Source organism: Aythya marila (assembly GCF_965140915.1).
Source record: "Aythya marila genome assembly, chromosome: 4".
Classification (NCBI taxonomy): domain Eukaryota; kingdom Metazoa; phylum Chordata; class Aves; order Anseriformes; family Anatidae; genus Aythya; species Aythya marila.
In genome coordinates this window covers 32,325,634-32,346,431 of record NC_139045.1, presented here as the reverse complement: position 1 = coordinate 32,346,431, position 20,798 = coordinate 32,325,634, and the positions used below count along the sequence as shown (strand labels likewise).

Sequence of the window (20,798 nt, the reverse complement as noted above, 5' to 3'; positions counted from 1 at the left end):
AATAAATTGCAAAAATTAATTTCTAGCTCTTTTCAATTAAGATTTCAATGTTAGAAAAATGGTCTCTGCAGAAAAGATTACTACAGCAACTTGGGGATTTCCCCCATATTATGAAATCCCTCCCTAGCCCGGACAAAGACTTGCTGTGCCTCTTAGCTCCGTCAGTGATAAACCAGCATAAAAGGGATGCCAGGGGGCTTATGTAACATTGGGAGCCGCCGTTATATTTTCCATTATGAAAACAAAATGCCTATACATTGAGGCCATAAAGCAAACCACTGTATTGCACAGAAGCAAGTATTTTTTAAAACAACTAGAATGGCAAAATTTGCAATTTTTAAAATTTATGCTTAAAACATGTCATGTTCTACAAATGTTCATATGGTATTTAAGATAAGCATACCCTTAAGTAGAAAAAGTGCCTTAGAAAATCTCTTTTGCATATAAAATACCCTAAATCTATTCTGTCCATTACACTCACATGGTAGCTGTTTAAATAAATGGTACACCAGAGCTCTTCCTTCTATGTGCACTTTATTAAATCCATGGGACATTTTAGATATGCTATGGTTTGCAGGAACATCACAAATGTCTCCCTGGGTCAGGCCAACAATCCATCTAAGCTTAGCAGAGTCTGGTGATAATTTAATTTTCATCACAGACTAATGCCATGTCTATTAGACTGTTCAAGTCACCTGCATATAAGCACAACGTTTTCAAGGAGGAAGAGGAAAAAATCAAGTTTGGATTATCAACAGTCACAAAAAAGAGTAGGAAACAGCTCTCAGAGTGATGTATTTCAGAAATTCTTGCACTTAGAGATGTCAAACCACTGTGCAATTTGCACTCATCACAATAATGGTATAAAAAGGACACGTAAGTGTGAGCTCACATTGTTTTTAGTATTTGTGTGGGGCCATCGATTGAGATTTTACTATGTTCCTGTAATTGTAACACTGTATGTTGCACCATGTCTGTAACAATACACCATGTATTTAACAATCCAGCCTACAATGACTTCTTGCACAGCTTCTTCACCCAGATCAGGGTAGTACATCCCCTTACTAACCAAGTGTTGCAAGGAAGTTTCTAAGCAAAAAAGATCATAAATAATAGCATGGTAGGTATAGTAAAAATCCATTTTCCATAACCATAAAGACAATATCCAAAGGATTCTCAACTAACAATAGAAAAACTAAATTCAAGCGTTCTCTTCTGACTACATGTTGGTAGAAACAAGGACTTAAAAGACAAGCCAGATGTTTTCTAAAAAAAAACTTTGAAAAACAGTTATTTCAGTGACAATTTATGGACCATCATGTATTTTATTCTCTCTTCTGGCTAGTCATATAGGTTTATTGAGTTATTACGTAAGTGCCACTCACCACCCTATTAGGGATCTTTCCCTTACAAGAAGCATTCGGAGCTTTCACAGACTATCCCAAGTTGGAAGGGACCCACAAGGACCATGAGCCCAACTCCTGGAAGGGAAGGGAAGCTTGCACTCAGAGGAATGACCACGTCCTCTTCAGAGGTTGCTTCTCTAAGAGGTTGCTACTCAGAACTTGGGTCAGGTTAATCGAAAGGCTTAAAAAAAATTGAAAGGTTAAGAGCAGGGGGTTGTATTTCTATCATACTGGTGGCACCTAGAGGTAAGCTCTCTGTAACTGCAACCAATCCAGCTTTGACTCAGCAAGCAAGGCATCAAACAACATTAAAATAGGAATGAGTGCATAGGTCCAGTGTCCAACACATGGCATCAGGCCTTTTTACGAAATAATGAATTCTCAAACAAGTCGTGATGTATTCTCTGAAGAATATATCCCTGTTTGAGAGACTTCACTGCCGAATCTACGGTAGCACTTTTTAAGATGATATAAATTTCTTGTCAGCTGGGATGGCCAACCAGGGAGTACTACATAAATAACTTCTACGACCACAAAAAAAAAAAAATTTTTTTTGCTGACATACCTACACAGAAACAGCCCCATTTCCAGCAATATAGCTCTGGCTGCTTGGTACTATAGCCACTCATTTTTCTGCCCTGTCTTTTGTCAGTCTCACCTCCCATATCTCATTTCATTTGCAGCCAACAAAGCAATGCTGTATCTATGACACAAGCCTGGGATTGGTGTGGCAGTGCCTACTGCTCCCAACCCCTGTAATGTCACTAAATGTCCTCTGAATCTGAAGCATCCACTGGAGAAGGAGAAGTGCTATTTCCCTCCAAGCAACCACTGTAAAGGAACAAATCACACCTAAATACTGCACAAAGATCAAGCTGCGTGTAGATGTGCTGAATCTCTCAAAACTTTCATTTACATTAGCCTACCTAATGCTCCTGTCCACTTCTAATTTTGGTTTTAGGCGAGAAACACCTTTACAGATTTTTCTATTTTTATGAAAATAAACACAACTGTTAATCAGAGCTCAAATATTCTATTTCTTAAATGAAGATAAACTAATTTTGCACTTTAAATGTAGTGCAAAGTAGTAGATTTTTCAACACCTAATGAACTTTGTTTTACGAAGTAGTGCCCTCAAATTCTCCTTACAGATAACTTCTACGCATCAGTATTTCAAATTCCTGCCTATACCTTCCATTATGCCTGCATGGAAATGCTGTCTTTTCCCAAATCTTGATCCAATTAATACTATCTGGACTCAAGAGACAAGAGCATTTTCAAAAGCAAAAGTACATTTAAAAAAAAAAAAAAGTGCCTATATCCTACATAATTTCTTTCCTCATTCCAACTAAGGATACATATATAATCATGCAACATAGGCTAATTTCAGTTATCTCCAGTTCCATTTATATATAAAAATTGTATCTAATAAATATATACAATTGTACTTTGGACAGCAAAAGCTAAGGATTTTGAAATCCTCAGATTTGAAAACCTCAGTTTGAAACCATTTATTAATGAGATAGCCACACTGGAAAACAACTGAATTTCACTTGGACAAGAACAAATGCATTCCTAAAGGCTCACTGGTAAGGAAGGTCTCAAGGGGGTAGTGCTGTTCCTAAAGGAATTAGAAAAACAAGGAGTTGTCTTTGACTTTGTGCTAGATGCCTTCTAGAACAGGGACTAGCCACAATATTCTAAGTGTTCAGCTCCTGAAACATTTTTTCTTTAGTACTCCACAGACCTCCAACTGTAAGTTGTTGCAGCTTGAACCATGGACAGCATTCAATGCTAGTTTTTATTATTATTATTATTTTCCATTTATTTTGACAGTACACAAACAACTTCTGGTTTTCCAAGTCAAACAAGAAAAGAAGGAAATTTGTAGCAGCAGCTGTTTACAGGATTGGAGAATATGACAGCAGACATCCAAGAGGTGAAAGGAACAAGACAAGGAAAGAAATGAGGTACAATTATTTTTGTTTCCAGATTTGCTTGTAAAACTACTACGTAAAACCAAACCTTGGCTCTTGTCTTCACTCTTGTCAGAGGAAGAACAGAAACTGTGTGCTGAAGGTAAGCTGGGGAAGTTTATGCTTCTGTTATTTTTAGGGTCAGGAAGCGAAGGACGGGAGAAAACACATTTATAATACACTAGAAGACGTATCCAGTGTTTCTGCTATTTAATATTTTTTTCTATTGAAAACTAAGATTTCATATAGACTGAAAAGCTCTGATTTATTTGAAGCTAGAGAAAAATAATATAATGGGAAAGAAAAAGGAAAAGGTAGAAAACTTCAGGTTTGCTCTGCTAGGATAATATTACTAAATTTACTAATTTGTCCATTTATAAAGTAGTCGCCAAGTTGCACTTAACACGGTCCAGATAAAGCCTCTGTGTTTGACAGTTTTTGATGTCTATAATAGACACAAATAACCAAGGGCAGACTCTTTCAAAGCAACAATGCTGCAACTTATTGGCAAGGAGCTAGAAGGAAATCTTAAACTCACACTGAAGAACAGCTCCGGAAGAAAAAAAAAACAGCATCTATATCTGTGTATGTATGCTGAGCATTATTATTAAGTAGTATTAGATAACAAGATGCTATGACTCCCCAGTTCCGAATGCAAGAAAGGAAGCAATTACCTACTAGCTTTAATATTGCACACTACTGAATGAAAATTATATATTGTATTTTTAAAATAGACCATGAAGTTCACAAGTACTGTCAAAGGAATTCAGAAGTTCAGAAAGGTTTTTAGCATATTTATAAGTAGCAACTGACATTCTTTTAGAAATACAAAGATGGTTGCATATATTAGGCTTTTAATAGGGCAACAGCTTTGTGATCCGTGTCATTACATGCTTTGGAATGCCACATCCAATATCTGACACTCTTATTCTTCAAAGACAACATACATTTGTATGTCCTCTCCATGGAATGCATACTGATTCTTTTTTTGTTGTTGTTCTTTGAGAGAAAATAAAAAAGCCTATTGATAATGCTGAGACAATTTGAAGATAGGAAAAAAGTAGTTCAACAGTATACTCCTAAGGTACCTACAATATGGAGGGGCAACGTATAGGAAAAAAAAAAAAAGTGATTTGTTCTTTTGCTTTCATTTTGCAGAAGTAATTTTTCCCCCTTAGTTTCAACATTTGTTTTAGAAAAAGAACTTAGGAACATCTATAAAGCAATACAGTCTCTTCCAAGTCCCAGTGTTTGAATTTAATTCCCTTTCTCCACCACCTCCTTTCTCTCCTCCCCCAAAGAAGTTTCCTTGTAAGCTAAAAAAAGGCAACACCTCAGGTTCTCAACTCTTTAGTCTGAGTTCTCCACAGAATACTCGTTCACCATATGTCCATATACCATCAAAACACAAAATATTTTTTAAAACTCTGAAAAGTTAAAACTAATAAAGAGATCAAAGCTTCAAATTTATGCCAAATCAGAAGAACATGAGGAAAACTGATCAAGAACAAAGTTGGTGTTGTATGCCGCCTCGCAGCAAGGCATGAAAATGCACAAATAGGTGCCCAAGCTTTGTGGTTCTGAAGGCTCAGAGATACAAACAAGCTGAAATTAAGTGTAGAGAAACAGTGGAAAAGAGTTTAAAATGCATTTTAAACTACTGTTTAGAACTCTACTTACTATATTTCTCAATAGTTGTCGCACATTTCACCCCAGTGAGGTTTGACCTGTGTCAACATAAACCTTTGTGAAAAGGACCATATTTACCTTCTTCCATATACATAAGCGTACAAATAAAAATACCATACACTATGTATAGACAGTCACTTGTTAAAATATGTGAAAAGACTGCACATTCTGGTGTTTATATCATGAAGATTAGAGTTCTCTCTTCACAGAGAAGACAGTTCAATTTAAAGATTTTTTTTTGTTCAGTAATACTGTTCACGCTTAAGTAGTGCAAATCTGAATTACAAATCTTAAGATCACCAAGAAAATACAATGCCTGAGGGCCAATTATTAAATAACATCTCAATTTTTATATCAACATATATACACAGAAGACAGACAACGCTAAGAGCAAATAAACACAGATGTCTCTTGAAAGATTAGTTTTATTAGGCTTGCAGTACCTATTATGACTGGGTAACTATGTCTGAATAACCTCAGGGGACGTAAATTGTCTGCTGAAGCCCAAAGAATATGCTGAAAATTTTCAGCAATTATGAACTCGTCCGTTCTACATGTCCACTGCCAGAAGCTGCCAATGCTACCTGTTTCTATAAATTAGGTCCCCAAAGTCATAAAGGCACTTCAAATTAACAGAGAGGCGCGAGTTATGGTTTTTAATACTCCAGCACTTCAGCGACCAGTTTGAATTTTTACAGCGTGTTTCCCTCTGCGTCAGGAAGAGGAAAAGACAGAAACCACGGCATGTGTGCTGGTGGAGGGGGGCAAAAAGCAGATTTCCACACCTGCCTCTCCCTGCTGTCATGTTTGCAGAAATGGATTAGTTCCCTGAGGATGTCTTAGATATCTTCTACGATTTACTTTCACCACGAAGCAGGAAGAAGAGTCACTTCTGATGCAAGCTCTACCTAACTCAACAGAAGTAAGGCTGGACCTGCTAAACACGGCCATAAACAGACAAATATGCAGTATTTCTGGACATCTAAGACATTCACTTCTGCCCCCAAATTAAAATGGGCCAGCACTTCAGAACAGGAAACTATTTCCTCTTGACCCTCTCAGAAGTTTGGATGCCTTCCCAGAAATCTCAAGACCGGCGTGGGGCTTAGTGCTGCGTCTGCAAGACAGCTGCATTCATTTTATATCGGGCACTAAAACGAGAAGACATCTGGATGCAGCCCCTCATGGGAATGCGCAGAACAAACCAAGGGAGACAGGTTGAGCAGACGCAATACGCTGAGGAGGCGCCAGGTCCAGAAAGTGATCTACATCAATCCACTGCTCCGAGCAGATTTGACTCAGTAAGGCGGCAGGATATTCAGACTGTTTGGAAAGCCGACTTCAGTTACCAACAGGAGATCCACAATCACTAGCACAGCTTGGAGAAAGGCTGCTCAAGCTGTCTCCTCTGCTTTTGGGAGGTAATGGCTACGGCTCGCTGAAGTTTGCCCCCCACGATGACCAGCTCTTTATGCAGCAAGAAAATGGGAACAGAGAAGAAGCTAAAAGAAATTTACAGTAATTTCTCTGACATTTAAAATGGAACATTGCCAATAAAATTATAAAAAGCTTTCTCTAACACATGGGGCTGGGGAGGCTGTTTCTTAAAAACATCAACAAACCAACCATAAAACTAATCTACTTCTGCAATTTTAATCCACATATTCCATATGAGCTAGGCACCGACCAAAAAAGCTGCTATTACTATAATCCATTTTCTTTCTAAAGCGAAGAAGTACTGCTATGGACATATGTCCTTAATAAATCTGGAAATTAGTTTCAGCCCCCGCATTAATTGCAATTAATGTCAAATTTTTATAGTGCAAAGTGACCTCAACACATAATGATATTTTAAACATGATGAGAAAACTAACAATTTCTACCAGAAGCAATTTTATACCATTAGATAAATCTCAGCCAGCAACAGCACTGACACAATAGACCCTGCCATAGGCTAAAGGGATGATGTAGCCCCACTTTCTCTAATTTGTATAATTATTTTTTAGCCATGTGCAGCATCTGTTAGGTAATCTTACTTATTTCTAGTGTCAATGGGAGTGGAAACTGCAAGGAAGGGGCAAACAGATGTCAATCACATGAAACAAATAGAAGATTAGTATTCTTTAAAACACATTCCTCCTAAAAAAAAAAAAAAAAAAAAATAGAAAGGTTCACAAGCATCTATTCTGAATGCTATTCAAGGAAAAGAAATTGTTACCAACTGTGAGAGTTTACTATCTGCCTGGTGATGACAAAGCAAGGGTAAGGAGTGAAAATTGATTTACATGTAGTATTTTAATACTTAAATTATTATATTTAAGCCTAAATGCTTGTGCTTTAAAATTAATTACTGGCTGCTACAGCAGCCGTATTTTTATATTTCTTCAACCTGATGGTTTATCTGGCCTAATTAAGAAATATTAGACTAGCCAGCTACAGATAATTCCTCGTTTCATTAAAGGAGGTGCGTGGGCAGGAAGGGTTTTACCAGAACAGCGTGCAGCATACACAGAGAGACAAAGAAGAGGAATACTGTGGGCGTAGAAAGGCAGGACAGTAAAGAGAGATGCTTTAGAAAAGCTATGTGGACAGAACAGGCACTAGACAGCAGCAGACTTGGTTGACAGCTTGGTATCTAGATGGGATTTGAAGGTGGCAAGGCAGAAGAGGGGAGAGACACTGAGGCCATGAAAAAATTCATGGTAGGAATCCTGTCTGAAATTTCACTGACAACGAACCACAGGAGAAATGCAAGACGGAATGTAGTGGTGCTGCAAATATGTTAAAATTGCAAACATTCTTGCCAGCTGCTGTGGTTATCATGAGAAGTAATCTTGTGTTAGGGTTTATTAATAGCAACATGCTTTGGAAGAGACTGCCATTTGTACTTACAGAACACCGTATCGTGCAGATTCATTTAGAGCAAGAAAATCTTAACCATTTAAGTATAGTAGTAAGCCTACCTAAGCACAGAGTAAGCAGAAAGAATGGGGCTAAAAACATACCAAAAATACCTTTGCAGCATCTGCTCTACTTTCTTTTTTCTACCTAAAAAGTAAAATTCCACTGGGAGAGGACCTTCAGAAAAGGAATGGCACTGTATCACCTACATACTACTGGCCGGTGATCCTAGAAACAATTTTCTCTTTCTAGCAGCTAGCACACCTCTATTTCTACTTTGTCTTCTGTCTTTCATCTCTACAAGCAGTAAGCATTCTGTGCAGAGGCAAGGTTGCATACAGCTTTAAGGATAATACCAATAGTAAAATCTGTAAATAAACTTATCTTTTTCAAGACTGTTATTGTGTATGCAGAGAGAGAGATTGGGGCTTCTAAACCATACAGTGCCTTGTGAGACCTTTCCTCATGAGAGCAGCATGTTGTGATCAGTTCCCTTTATTACATACTAACTACGTTATAGGCTGAAATATATGCTGACTACTAAGACTGGAGTCAAATGTAATCTTAGAAATTCCACAGAAAGGTACATGTGTTGAAATATCTGGTCTCAAATTTGCATATATTTACACACTGGATTCCTAAAATAAGTCTTTTACCTTCCTGAGTCTTCCACACACAAGTTGCCTCCTATTTTTCAACTTTCAAATAAAATTCTATCTTGTATATGAAAAGCAATGCAGCTTATACAAGCTTAATAAATGATCTGAAATGCAGCGTGGATTACAAATTACAACACAAAACACTTGCCGTCTTTGCCATATTGTTACACCATTCCCTGAAAAAACATTTCCTTATCTCACAAAGAACTTTAACAGATAAGCATTTATCAAGTATTTGTTCCATTCATAGTAAGTATAAAATCAGTTGGGTTAATAAAGCTTTGCTAAACTCAGTTTATAAGGAAAGATAATACACAGAAATATGTATTTAGACTTTCAGTAACACTTATGCGTTTTAACTCAATCTTCTTCTTTCCTCCCTTTATCAATCAGTTTAGAGCCTATGGATTTGGTGATTTTGGAATACCCTAGAATATGATCTACAAAAGAAATGAAAAACAAAAGAATTTTTCAATGATTTGCCTATTAATTTGAAATGTTACAGTGTCACAATGTTATTAAAAAACATATTTTGTGCATCATCTTGCACAGCATCAAATTTCTTACGACATACACAGCCAGCACTTGCATTCCGCAAATCCACATTAAAAACGTTGTACATGGTTTGCAATTCCCATCTGAATTTTTAAGATTTATCACCCTACCTCATAGACTGCATGTTCTACTACCAAAATCACATCCACTTGACAGGTAACTAGAAGTTTTTCCGAAGTGTGATCAAACCACACGTGTTCTACAGCCACCTCAATCCTCTTACCAAGAAGCCTTGTAATCCAACCAGTTACTCAGAAAATATTTTCAGGACACGATAGATCAAAAGTACAGACTTCTTTGACTAAAAGTCAAAGGGAAAAGTCACATCAGCTGCAGGGCTGCTTTACTGCTTTTTCAAGCAACTGAGTAACCTTAAAAAATCCCTGAATACAGTTTTGAAAGGTGCTACTCTTGCCCCTTTTCAGCATTATCCCTATGCAAAATTACACACAATGATTTTAACATGAAACGAAGACTAATAAGGGTACCAGGAGTGCAGATGGAGTGAAAATTGAAGAGGAAAAAAGGGCCTGCTTTTAACAGAGGACAGATACCAATGAGAAGCTGTGGGGGGAAAAGCAGAATTAGGTCTAAAACTGGGAGGAGGAGGATTGAGATAGAGCAAACCAAGGTGTAAAGCAGAGTTTTGAAGAAAAACACAAGCTGAGCAATGAAACTATGAAGGGGGTAGGCTCCTCGGTCTGATGAGTGGAACTACTATAAGCGTCAAAACCATCGCTCTCTGACAGTGACAGTCTGTCACATAAGAAGCGATAACCAATTGGTGTGCTAGGCAGCAGAGACCTGTGAGGGAGATGCTAATGCTACAGCCCGGCCTCTGCCTCGCCTGGGTGTCATTCCCATTCGGTTTGGCTGGACTTCCACTCAACAGCTGGGAAATACCAGAACCAAGAAGGCCGGTTAAAATTCATTTGCCTTCTTTCTGTTTCTGCATAAGGAATCAGTCCTGCACAATGACCCTTTCCCATACCTGCATAGCTATGTTCAGGAAATTACAAGGGCTTCGCTTGCTGTAGGAGGACAAGAAGTGTTTACTTAGAAATATAAGGGAGTGAATAAAAAGAAAATGGAGATTCATGGTTAAGGTGATTAGGTTTCAAAGCAATAAATGAAGTATTTAATTATACATTTCGTAACTTTCCCTCAGGTATATCAATCAACGAAGAGGCAGCTGGGTCAGTTTATGGCATCGCTGCTGTCTCCTGTTCCTTTTTTTCTTCTGCTGGCTGTGGTAGCCTCCATAGCTTGAGACCATAAAACAGACCGACTTTAAGAAGGTAAAGAGCTTTCACAAAGGCAATCCAGCATGTTTCAATAGCTCAGCTTTAATAACAATAAAGCTTTTTAAAGACATCTAAACAACTGGGCACAAAAGAATAAAATTGCCCAGTCAAGCCTCATTCTGACACCTCCTGAATTTAAGTGACATACTTCATCATCTCCCTAACACGCTTTTAGCATAGGCACCTGCACATCAGTCTAAGTAACATTGCTCACTGCACGAAAAATAGAAGTTTTAAACACATCAAAACCACACCAAAAAAAAAAAAAAAAAAAACACCACTTTTTCTTTATGTTAAATACAAATGAGTTTCTTACTGCTGCTTTTATCTTGGCCAGAAATAAGTAGTACAATTTAAATATAAAAGCATTTCTCAGAGACAGTACGGTGACAGAGGATCACTGAATATTCTGAAAAAAACAGTCTCTGGGAGTGTTGCAGTGAAGATTAAAAAAATAAGAACAGGCAAGTTTTCAGAGATTGCCCAGGTATTTTTGACCCAGTACAGCAGGTTAAACTAGATGTGCGCATTCTAGCTAGCAATTTACTTTTTTCCCCCCATGAGACAGGAGGAACAGCTGTTTGAACAGCAAACTAAATGCTCCCTCCTACAAATGGCTATCTTAAGCCCAGAGCTTCTGTAGCACCCCACAGAGGTAGACGGGAGCATGCTTCTGCACGCACGTAGTTCTGGCAGAGCCATAAACACTGGCTACCAGCTGACTGCATCCGTAGATAAAAAAGGAAAAAAATGGACCGTGGGGTGGCTTAGTGCACCTCCCGTAAGCACAACCTGGGAGTCCCTGGGGAGCCTCAGCTAAGCCTGGCCAAACCACCCCAAATTAACCACGGCTACCTTGAGTTAGCCAGGGAATCGAGGACCTGCCTAGTGTTTTTCCACTTCTGTGATTCCTGTTTTGTTCCCTCTCAAGTACAGAACTAAGTTAACTGTTTAGCAAGCCCAATGAAGGAGATAATTGAAGAAAGAACAAAAAAAAAGGGGGTGGCAGGGGGGAAGAAGACAACTTCAGCCTGCCAATGCTCCACATTGAGCAAATAAGCAACAGACTGCTTCTCCTCAGGGCTAGCACCTCACTCAGGAAGTACTTCAATTCCCCTTGTGAAAAGGGATGAAAGGCATAGGAAAAGAAGTTTCAGAGTGAAGATACTGGATTTTTTTTATTTTTTAAATAGGAAGTAGTTCATTATTCAAGATTATTAACATTCTAAAGTAAGTTTCCCTGTAGGCAGTGTTAAACAAGACTTAGGTTTGCCCCTTTCTCTAACTTTTCAGCATTCCTTTCTTTCCACTAAAACAATCTAAGTTATACTTTTAACAGAATGAGAAATAAAAGCTCTGTATGGATAGCTTTTCTGGGAATATTTTACTTACAGAGCAATGGACATCCTCCCTTATGAGAAACAAGCTTAGGGGACAAGAACAAACTTCTCATAGATACCAGCTGATCAGTCCATGATCCGTGCTTCCATCAGAGTGACAAATTCTGACACAAACACAGAGAGTGAAGTAAAGGCTAAACCGGCTTTGAGAGAATAACTTGTGACAGCCACTTAAAAAAAACTTCTTGCCACCAGCAGCCACAATGCTGGTTACCTGCCACAAAGCCCAGAAGCAAGGAGTCTCCTGTAGAAGGCACAGGCACGTGGGAATGCTCTTATTTGTCCAGTAGCAGACACATACTCATTTCTCCTTTATGCTCTTCTGATGGTCTCTTCTTAACAAATGGTAAGGAATTACAGGGAGGGAACACTTTGTTCACTTGGGCTTAAAGAGAAAAATAGTTTAGTTGGTTTTCATTTTATTCAGGACCTGATCCGAAGCCAGCTGAAATGCAGAGAAGTACTTTCCCTAGTTAAGACGGGAGGACACAGCATTTCCCAGAAGACTAGATAGTTTTTGGTTCATTAAGTAACTTCTTGCTGTGATCTATGAAATAACATGCTTTACCCCAGCAAGAAATACAATTTGTTGCAGAAAATGTCGGGATTAGATTTTCCTGAAACACTGAAAGGACTATGTGGCTGAAGTGCTGGCACAAGCAGTTACTTTGATTTGACTAACAACAAAAAGGGTGGTTTTGGTTGTTTTAATACAGAAATGAAGGGATAAATCACCAAGTCCAAATGAGTGAAGATGTTTGCACATAAGGCACATCAGTGTTTGAAACAACTACGTGCATACTAATCAAGCAGAGGCAGGAAAATGAAGTGGCATCTCACTCCAAGTGCTCTACTGCAGTAACAAGTCGACCCGTAGTGTGCCATGCATAAAACCAGTCGATGCTTTTACATATAAAACTGTCTACAAGCTGGCAAATAAATCAATCTTCAAATGCTTTATCTTTGTTCACCTCATGTACAAGTACATCTGACAAAGGGAAGCATTTCACTAATGAACTGAGTTGATGAATTGCCTGAATTTTGTCAGATACATTTTAAGGGTGAAACAGAAAAACTATTCTCACGAAATGGCACAGTATAAATGAATCTCTGCTGTTTCCGAGAGCAGGGCCCTTGGAAATGGATACATTTATTACCTCAGCTTTTCCAGTTTAGAATACCGCAGGGTGCACACTGAAACTCCTTTGCAACAATTCAGCTCTACTTTAAGCCGCTTGAAATAGAGGAATGCTGAAAGTGCAAAAGGCATTTTCACAAATTCTTCGGCTTATTACTGCTGCTCAAAAATGTATATTCAATATGGTGAAATTGTTATATAGCAAGTTTTAACAGTAACAAGTACTGGAATTTTCAGGAGGAAACGTGGAAATTAAAGAGGGAAGCAATCTGTTTTTAAAGTACAGCTTCTGAAACTGGTAAGAATTAGAACAGTTAGAAAGGAGAAATACTTCCATCGTTAGTGGTTTAAGAACAGCCTATGGAGAAAAATCATACAGTTAATTTACAGACCAATTCATAACAAACTGAAAGCATTTACTATGACAGAGAAAATAGAGCACTTGCTTTTGAACATACGTGACATGCATGACTGTCTCCTAAGTATGTTCAGTGATCAGCTGCAGTTCGAGCTAAGTGACATATGATACCTGAAGTGTGCACTAGTTAAAGGGCTTCATTGCTCCTTCACAATATACAGCAAAATCCACTTCAGTGCCTATAAGAGATACGTTAACAGCTAAAGAGGACCATAGCTGTGTTTATGTTTGACAATCCAGCATCAATGCTTTCAGCAACATTTTGAAGGCATGCACGCGTTTATCATGCGAGTACAGTGCTTCTAGAGCTCTGCACAAAGCTATTCTCAAGAGCTACACAAAGAATGCTAAGTAATACTATTTTTAACCGGATTCCGATTAGGGGTATTGCAGGCAAGTGTTTTAACTCCATGAGCAAACTGACAAAATGCATAGGGGCAAACTGTTAAGTCCTGTGACCATTTATAGTACCCTTCTTGACAGAAGCCCAATAGAACTAATGCAGAGGATGCAGAAGCTATGGGTTGTCAGCTCCCCTAACGGAAGCAGTTTTATTTCCAGGGATCACAGTACACATTTTAAAGATGTTTTGCTCGGTTTAACGCACGATGAAGTAGGAGAAGGAATGAGTTCAAACAAGGAGAAGGTCGATAATCTTTAAGCCCTGTCAGTGTTTGAACAGCCCAGTCATACACTTAGCAGAGAGCAGTCAGTATTGGTATTGACACATTGCCTGCTCATAACTTAGAAGCAAACCCTAGCCAATGTTTTAAAGTATATCAACTTGGGGTCTGAACATTCAATACTGAATAATTCAATCCACCACTTCTTAAATGAAGAGTATAAATTAAAGAAAAGAGTTGCACACCAGAGGAGTTCTGACACAATCTTCAATTTTACTTGAAAATACTTTTTTGGTTTTAGCAACATTTAATAAAATGATATATTTGTGTAACAAAAGTATCGATCCTCCCATCTGTTGATACCAAAGTGGGTTTTATTTTTGGATATGTAGAAATGAAAACGCAGACCTTTTATGCAGCCAACGCATGCTACCATGGAAGGAACCCAATATGGTGATCGCTGAGAGCTCTACGCAGGCTTTGAATACGTTGCAAGGCATGAGAGTAATGGTGGAGCCTCTCATCTTTTCCACTACCAGCTGCCATCAGACTGAGAACTAGTAGTTTCAGAGGACAAGTAAAACTTAAATTGAAGGTAAAATACATGCTTGCAGCATTTATTAATTTCCAGCTTAGTCCTAAAGATAAAAGTAGATGCTGAACAACTTCTTAGGACTCTTATAAACCTAAAACATCCAAACTCATGAAACTGACTGCTCAAACATGATTTAGGACAGGACAACTGAGAGACCGTGATCATTTTAGAACAATGGAATTTCTTCAGAGAACTGATTTTTAAATCGTCTTTTCATATTTGCAATAAGCTAACGCGTAGCCACACTGCTCACTACAGAAAATACATATGCAAGATTAGCATTTCCATGCTGACAGCATAACTTTTTAATATTCCCATTACTTCTTTAAAATAAGACTTGTGTGGAACATCTACTAAACTCATGGAAAATTTTTTATTCTATGTTGCTTCTATGCTTTATCAAAGACAAAGGAACTAGAACTAGCAAAATGTATTCCGAATGCTTAGTTTCAGGCAAACCGTTCTCAAAGCACACCAAAAATTTGAAAACGCCTATTAAGAGATGATTACTTTATCAATTTCAACCTTGTGAAATGTTCCTATTCGCCATCCAGTGAACACACAAGTAGTATCTTTTACATACAAGAAATGTTCTCAGATACTCAAAGCAACACAGTAAGGAGAAATCAACCTTTCAAGGGCAATCTTGTCAAATTTAAATGTCATCTATGATTTAACTACGTAAATTCACTAAAAAGGGGTATTTAGACATTCAAGGGAAGTCAGCACATTTGCAAAAGCTGAACCAGAATTTTAAAACTTGGCATCAATAAATGGAGTTAATATTTACTCAGTAGCAACAGAAAACTTCATAGTGTGGGGAATATTCATTACGATGAATAAATTTATTTATAGTTCTATTGAAAAAAGTTCCAAAAAGTAATAAAGACAAAAAATTAATTTGACTTTAGAGAGCATGAGCTCAGCAATATGTAAATCACGTAACAGAATCATGATATAAGTTGATTTGCAGCTTTTTTAAGGAATTTTATATTAGGTACTGGAGAGAACAAAACTTAAAATACTTTTTTCTCCCCCTCATATTTTGTGTTTTAAGAGCCACATTATCCATATAGTTCCTGAAGCTGTAGCATAAGACCCGTGATAGTCTGTCAGGCTGGGATTGTCTATATATAAACTATATCGCAACCTCCACATAGTAACATGCTATTTTTATTTTCTGTAACAGCAAAAAATTTTTATCTCCACTACTGAGTTACTACAGTATTAAAACTGTATTTTAAGAATTATTACTAAAAACATTTAAATATTAAATGAGTTTAAGATCTCTGAATTCTCTACTTTAGTACCCAACTGTGCCAGTGCAATTCAGAACTGCACTCAGTGATTGCCTGCAACTAAAATCCTACAGCACCTAAAACAGCAAATAAGAGTGAAGTACAAATTTAAGAATGCACTTCTTTTTATATTTTATTTTTTTCATCTACATGGTTTGCACCTATAAAATAATCTCCGACGTGTCCCTGTAAATGAGTAATATCTACGACAAACAACACGTGGATTTTAATTAAAATGAAGCAGGAAAAAAAATATTGAGATAAGTGACCCAAGGGCTCTTCTGTGGCACCCCGAGACAATACGCTGTACAGATAACTATTTCCTCATGGGACGAATGCACCATGACAAAGCACTAAACCACAAGCAAAGTGATCAAAATTCAGGTTTTAAAGAATTTTACACTTACCCGCCTACGGCAGAAGGGCAAGCCCTGGGCAATGATGCTGATGCTAAATATCTTCATCACAGTTTGGTGTGGTAGAGGCTCTTTGGTACTTTTAAGATCAACAGGTACCAAGCCATGGTTTATGGCAGTTTTCCCAGGTTTGGACATTTTACTGTTCTTACTCTGTCAAGTCTACTAATAATGCATGAGCATTGCTAAAAAACCTTTGCTCCTAAAGTTGCATGTTTTCCTTCAAAAACGGGTTTCAAAGTGGCGATCCAGCTCCCCACAGCCTTCTGCCTTTGTCTCTCAACCTTCTCCTGCCAAGTGTCCTGACCTGTCTGCTGCTCAGTGAAGTGCGAGCTATCCTAGTATAGACAGGAATTGCACGACGGAGGGGCAGGCAGACTGCTCCTGCCAGTCACACAGCTGGTGGACCTCCCCTGCCATGTCAGGAGAACCCTTCTCTGAAAAGGGATCCGGAGATTAAAAACCAAGGAGAAAATCATGTAACTGCCACGAGCTTTCAGTGCCACAGACGTTAACGCATGTGCTTTAAAGGAAGAATTTTTACTTTATTTTAAATTGGTTTATTTTATGAGCTGGTGATGTCCTTTCAGAGCAAGAATTTAAGGAGACTCCAGCCTTCAGACCCTAACGGTGTTACCCCAGGATCAGCCACACCGCTTTCCAGGCACGCTTCTTCTGGAGGCTTTCAATAAAAACTTGACAGCTAGTGACTCAAAAAAGTTACCCAGGCTTTGCTGTTTCTCACCTCCGCAATCACAATGTATTGCTAAGACTGGAAGTTTAAAAATGAAATGAAAGAAAAAGTAGGAAGAAATTGGAGTCCCCCAAAGTGAAGATATTGGCTTGAAATGTGGTGGGTTTTGTTGTTGTTTTTTGGAAATCAGAAGTAAGACTACAGTTTTCTTCCTAGCCCTCCTTACCGACATACAGGCAGCCCAGCCTGCACCCCCCTGCTCCCTGCTGCTGTGGGGGCTTTGGCTCTAGGCACCGGTGGCATTGAGGTATTCTCCCCTTTTCTGGCGGGTTTGCATGCAGGCCCCTTCCATCACACTGGTGGAAAGGAGAAGGGCACAGCCCCTCCTCCGTGAGGAGTGTGGGAAGAGTCACCTTGAGTTTCCCAGCTAGTTTTCCTTCGCCCCCCTTCCTGCAGGAAGGCTGTCCCCCGAAGGAGATGGGGAGAGGCTGCTCTCAGCAACAACCCCAGCTGAGTGCCATTTTCTGGAATAAGTTGTTATTCCACCAAAGCACGCTAAAACAGCCATGTCTTATTACTCAGATTACCTGCAATTAGTTTACTTCAATTTTAAATCATTTTTTGGTTCAAATTAGCTTCCCTACAATGCTGTTAGGTTCCCACAACCCTATTCAACCCCTGTACTTAAACACGGTTCTTAAAAATATATTCAAATTTTGAAAACCTTTTTGAGCAAAACTAAGTAGAAAGAGACAAAAGCCTGTGAAAATGTCTTATGAAATTACTGATAAAAGATGCAGAAAGCCGTCAAAGCCCTTGTACGAACCGAGCCAGTATAGCCCAAAACAGAGTGAATAAATGACCATTAAGAAATCTTGCGTGTCCCTTTATGCACAATCCGGCAAAGATAATTAACTGTATAATTATGTAAGGGCAAAAGAGGGAGTGTAGTAATGCTTTAATGCTTGAAGCACAACACTGTAACTTGACAAAAGACAGCATTAAAATATGCCTGTATTAGCATCTCCACTTAGCTCTTTGTTTCCCCTTCAAAAAAGCCAACCTGTCATCATGTTTCACTCGCAAATAAAGGGCCTCCCCAACTACACATTTACTTGTTGAATACTTCTTTTTTTTTTTTTTTGTAAAAACATAAAAACCCAAAATGTTTCACTCAGTATATATACATTTCAGCAACTATTTACTTATAAGAAAATGCCTCTTAGAGAACTTTACATTTCTTTACAGATGCTGCATGTGGAAATGCTGGGATAGGTGGATGAAAACACTGTGCCAATCCAGCATTCTATTTTTCTTTACTACTATTCCATTCAAACACCATTCCAAAGTAAGCTTTAGATGTAGATTTTCTTCTAAAAGACCTCCTATGTTTCCTTCTTTACACTTCATCCTATAAACACCAAAAAGCAGTTTATCATTAGCTTACATGTAGCAGTGGAATTATCAGATCATACTTCATAGCTTCATTCTGAAGGACTTGGTATTTTATACAAGTATTAGACTTAACTTGGCTAGAAGACTTTGGAAAGGTGTCTTAGGATTTCATTTTCACTCAGACAAGGAAGCCTTACTAAAACACTCCAAAGAGGGAGCAAACGTGCCATTTTATTTCTACCTTAAAAGACTGAACGGAGGAAAAACAAGCAACTCACAGTTCTCTATTGAAGTATCTTTCAAAATAAAGCAATAAATCAAAGTTTTCCATTTCTGAGGTACCAGTTACTGTCTCAATTGTTCCAGCAAAGTGGGAAGTTTACCAAAATGTATTTCTATTGATGTAATTTAATATTTAAATAGTGGGTATGTAATGTGACAAGATGAGACCCAGTATTTATCAAACAAAGCAACCCTCAGATTCTAGTTTAAGGAATACGCTGTATTTCATTTAATCACATACAGAAATACATGCATGTGTGCTGTGAGAAACTGCTGAAAAATTGTTTTAAGAGACTATCTCATTGCGCAATTGCTGAGAGGAAGATCAGACAGCGTGGCAGATCGTTCTATTTTAATACCCGCCGCTATCAGTTGGTATCAGAGCCTAGTAGCATACCAGTGTACAGACAGTCTTACTCCTCCTTTTACATCAGCTCATAACCAATGTGGAGAACAGGGACACGACTCAGTCCGTTTACAGTTCTGCATGCAGTCGGGGAGCCAGGCATTCTCCCAGCCCCACTCGTGGTGCAAGGCTCCTGTCACAGATTATTCTCGTACCTCTCCCAACAGAGCTCTGATTATCAGACCTCACTTTGCTGTGTGGTTTGAGGTAAGAGTGCCAGCATATGTCAGTTTTTCCTCAGTAACTTCCAAACATTCACAAACAGATATTCTAAAGTAAATCCACGGGGACGCACTTCTAGCTGAAAAAAAAAGTATCATGTTCACTTTGAGTTGCCTACTTACTAAGTGGATAAAGCCAAAGCAGAATAAGGATTACTTTCTTGTCATATGCGAAGTGACTACACTAAATTTTACACTCTACCACACTAAAAGGAACAGCTTCAGTTTTTGTCTCTGCCCACTCCACTTACCCCCTCTTTTTTTGGCATCATCAAAATGCAGACCAGATATTGTCAGCCCATTTTTGCTCCCATGCATCATCATTCCTTTTCAGCCTTAAATGCATGACACATTACTGATTGTAGGTATTAATTGTCTTACAGTAATGTTCTAGGGCCCCAAGCTATGCTGGACAACTATAAACATTTAATCAGTGAGAGTTCTTAGCCTGAAAATACAACACAGCCTAATTTAAGCAGTAAGAGGAAGACAAAAATGGAGAGGGCTGGCTATTTGGAAGTGTCAGGAATATATCGCACATATTATGTATAATTTATTTTTGTATTCATTACACATATACTTCTCATTTAAGCTCTAACTGTAAATTTTAAAGAATAGCTCTGTTGCTTTTATCTTTAAAAGCTTTTTCTTTAAATATTATACAGAGAGAATGTATAAACTTGACAAATGTGAAACTACAGAAATTTGAGCCTCACTGCTTTTAATACATTTTTCTAGCATCCTATTTCTGAGCAATTTGGGACTGATTTCCAATGATGCTCTTTTTAAGTGTTTACCCATTGTCGTGTTAGAAAACAGATCACTTTATGCATAGAAGTGCCTGAAAACTTGTGTTTGAAAATATTAGTTTGAGATTGCTATTGACAGTTAACTATAAGCTTAATAAGGCAGAAGACTTTTCTTTCTTTTCTGAGGGTCCAGTGAGGGGACACCTCTGTAAAGCAAAAGCATGCAGTAAACACCAGTAACTTCTGAAGTAATTAAACATGAACCTTTAGCAGAGTTTTTTTAGGAACTGTTTACCAGAAATAAAACGTTATGAAACTCCCTTGCTTGTTCAGAATACTTGACTGCAGAAGGCTTTAAGGCATAGCTGTAAAAATTTATCACAGCAACAAAAAGCAGCTTACTCACAAACTTCACAAAATCTTCTCCTAGAGCCCACAATTGTTTTGGATACTAATCCTGCTGAAAGACTACATGAACTTATGACATTTTAATGTGGTGATGCAACAATTCAAGACCTACAGAGGCCTAAATTAAATATTTCCAAGTATAGAAAGACTGAAATGCAGAAAGCAGAACCCGAGGCACTCTTTCAACAGTTCTTAACATTGGTGAACAGCTGCCCTCAAATGGATAAAGCAGAGCACTGCAACATTTCTAAAGTCACCTTCTCAA

The 20,798-nt window shown here is 38.2% G+C and overlaps 1 protein-coding gene across 5 annotated transcripts in view; it reads right to left on the bottom strand.

Moving 5' to 3' along the window:
- Positions 1-20,798, bottom strand: part of FBXW7 (F-box and WD repeat domain containing 7) — a 164,950-nt gene that overhangs the window by 61,095 nt on the left and 83,057 nt on the right. The window contains exon 1 of one of the 5 annotated variants that reach the window (XM_082758780.1): positions 16,370-16,638. The exons of the other annotated variants lie outside the window; for them this stretch is intronic. Coding sequence (XP_082614906.1) covers positions 16,370-16,516 — 147 coding nt within the window. The 5' untranslated portion in view covers positions 16,517-16,638. Of the gene's footprint in view, positions 1-16,369; positions 16,639-20,798 lie in introns of those variants that run through there. 5 annotated transcript variants of the gene reach the window in all.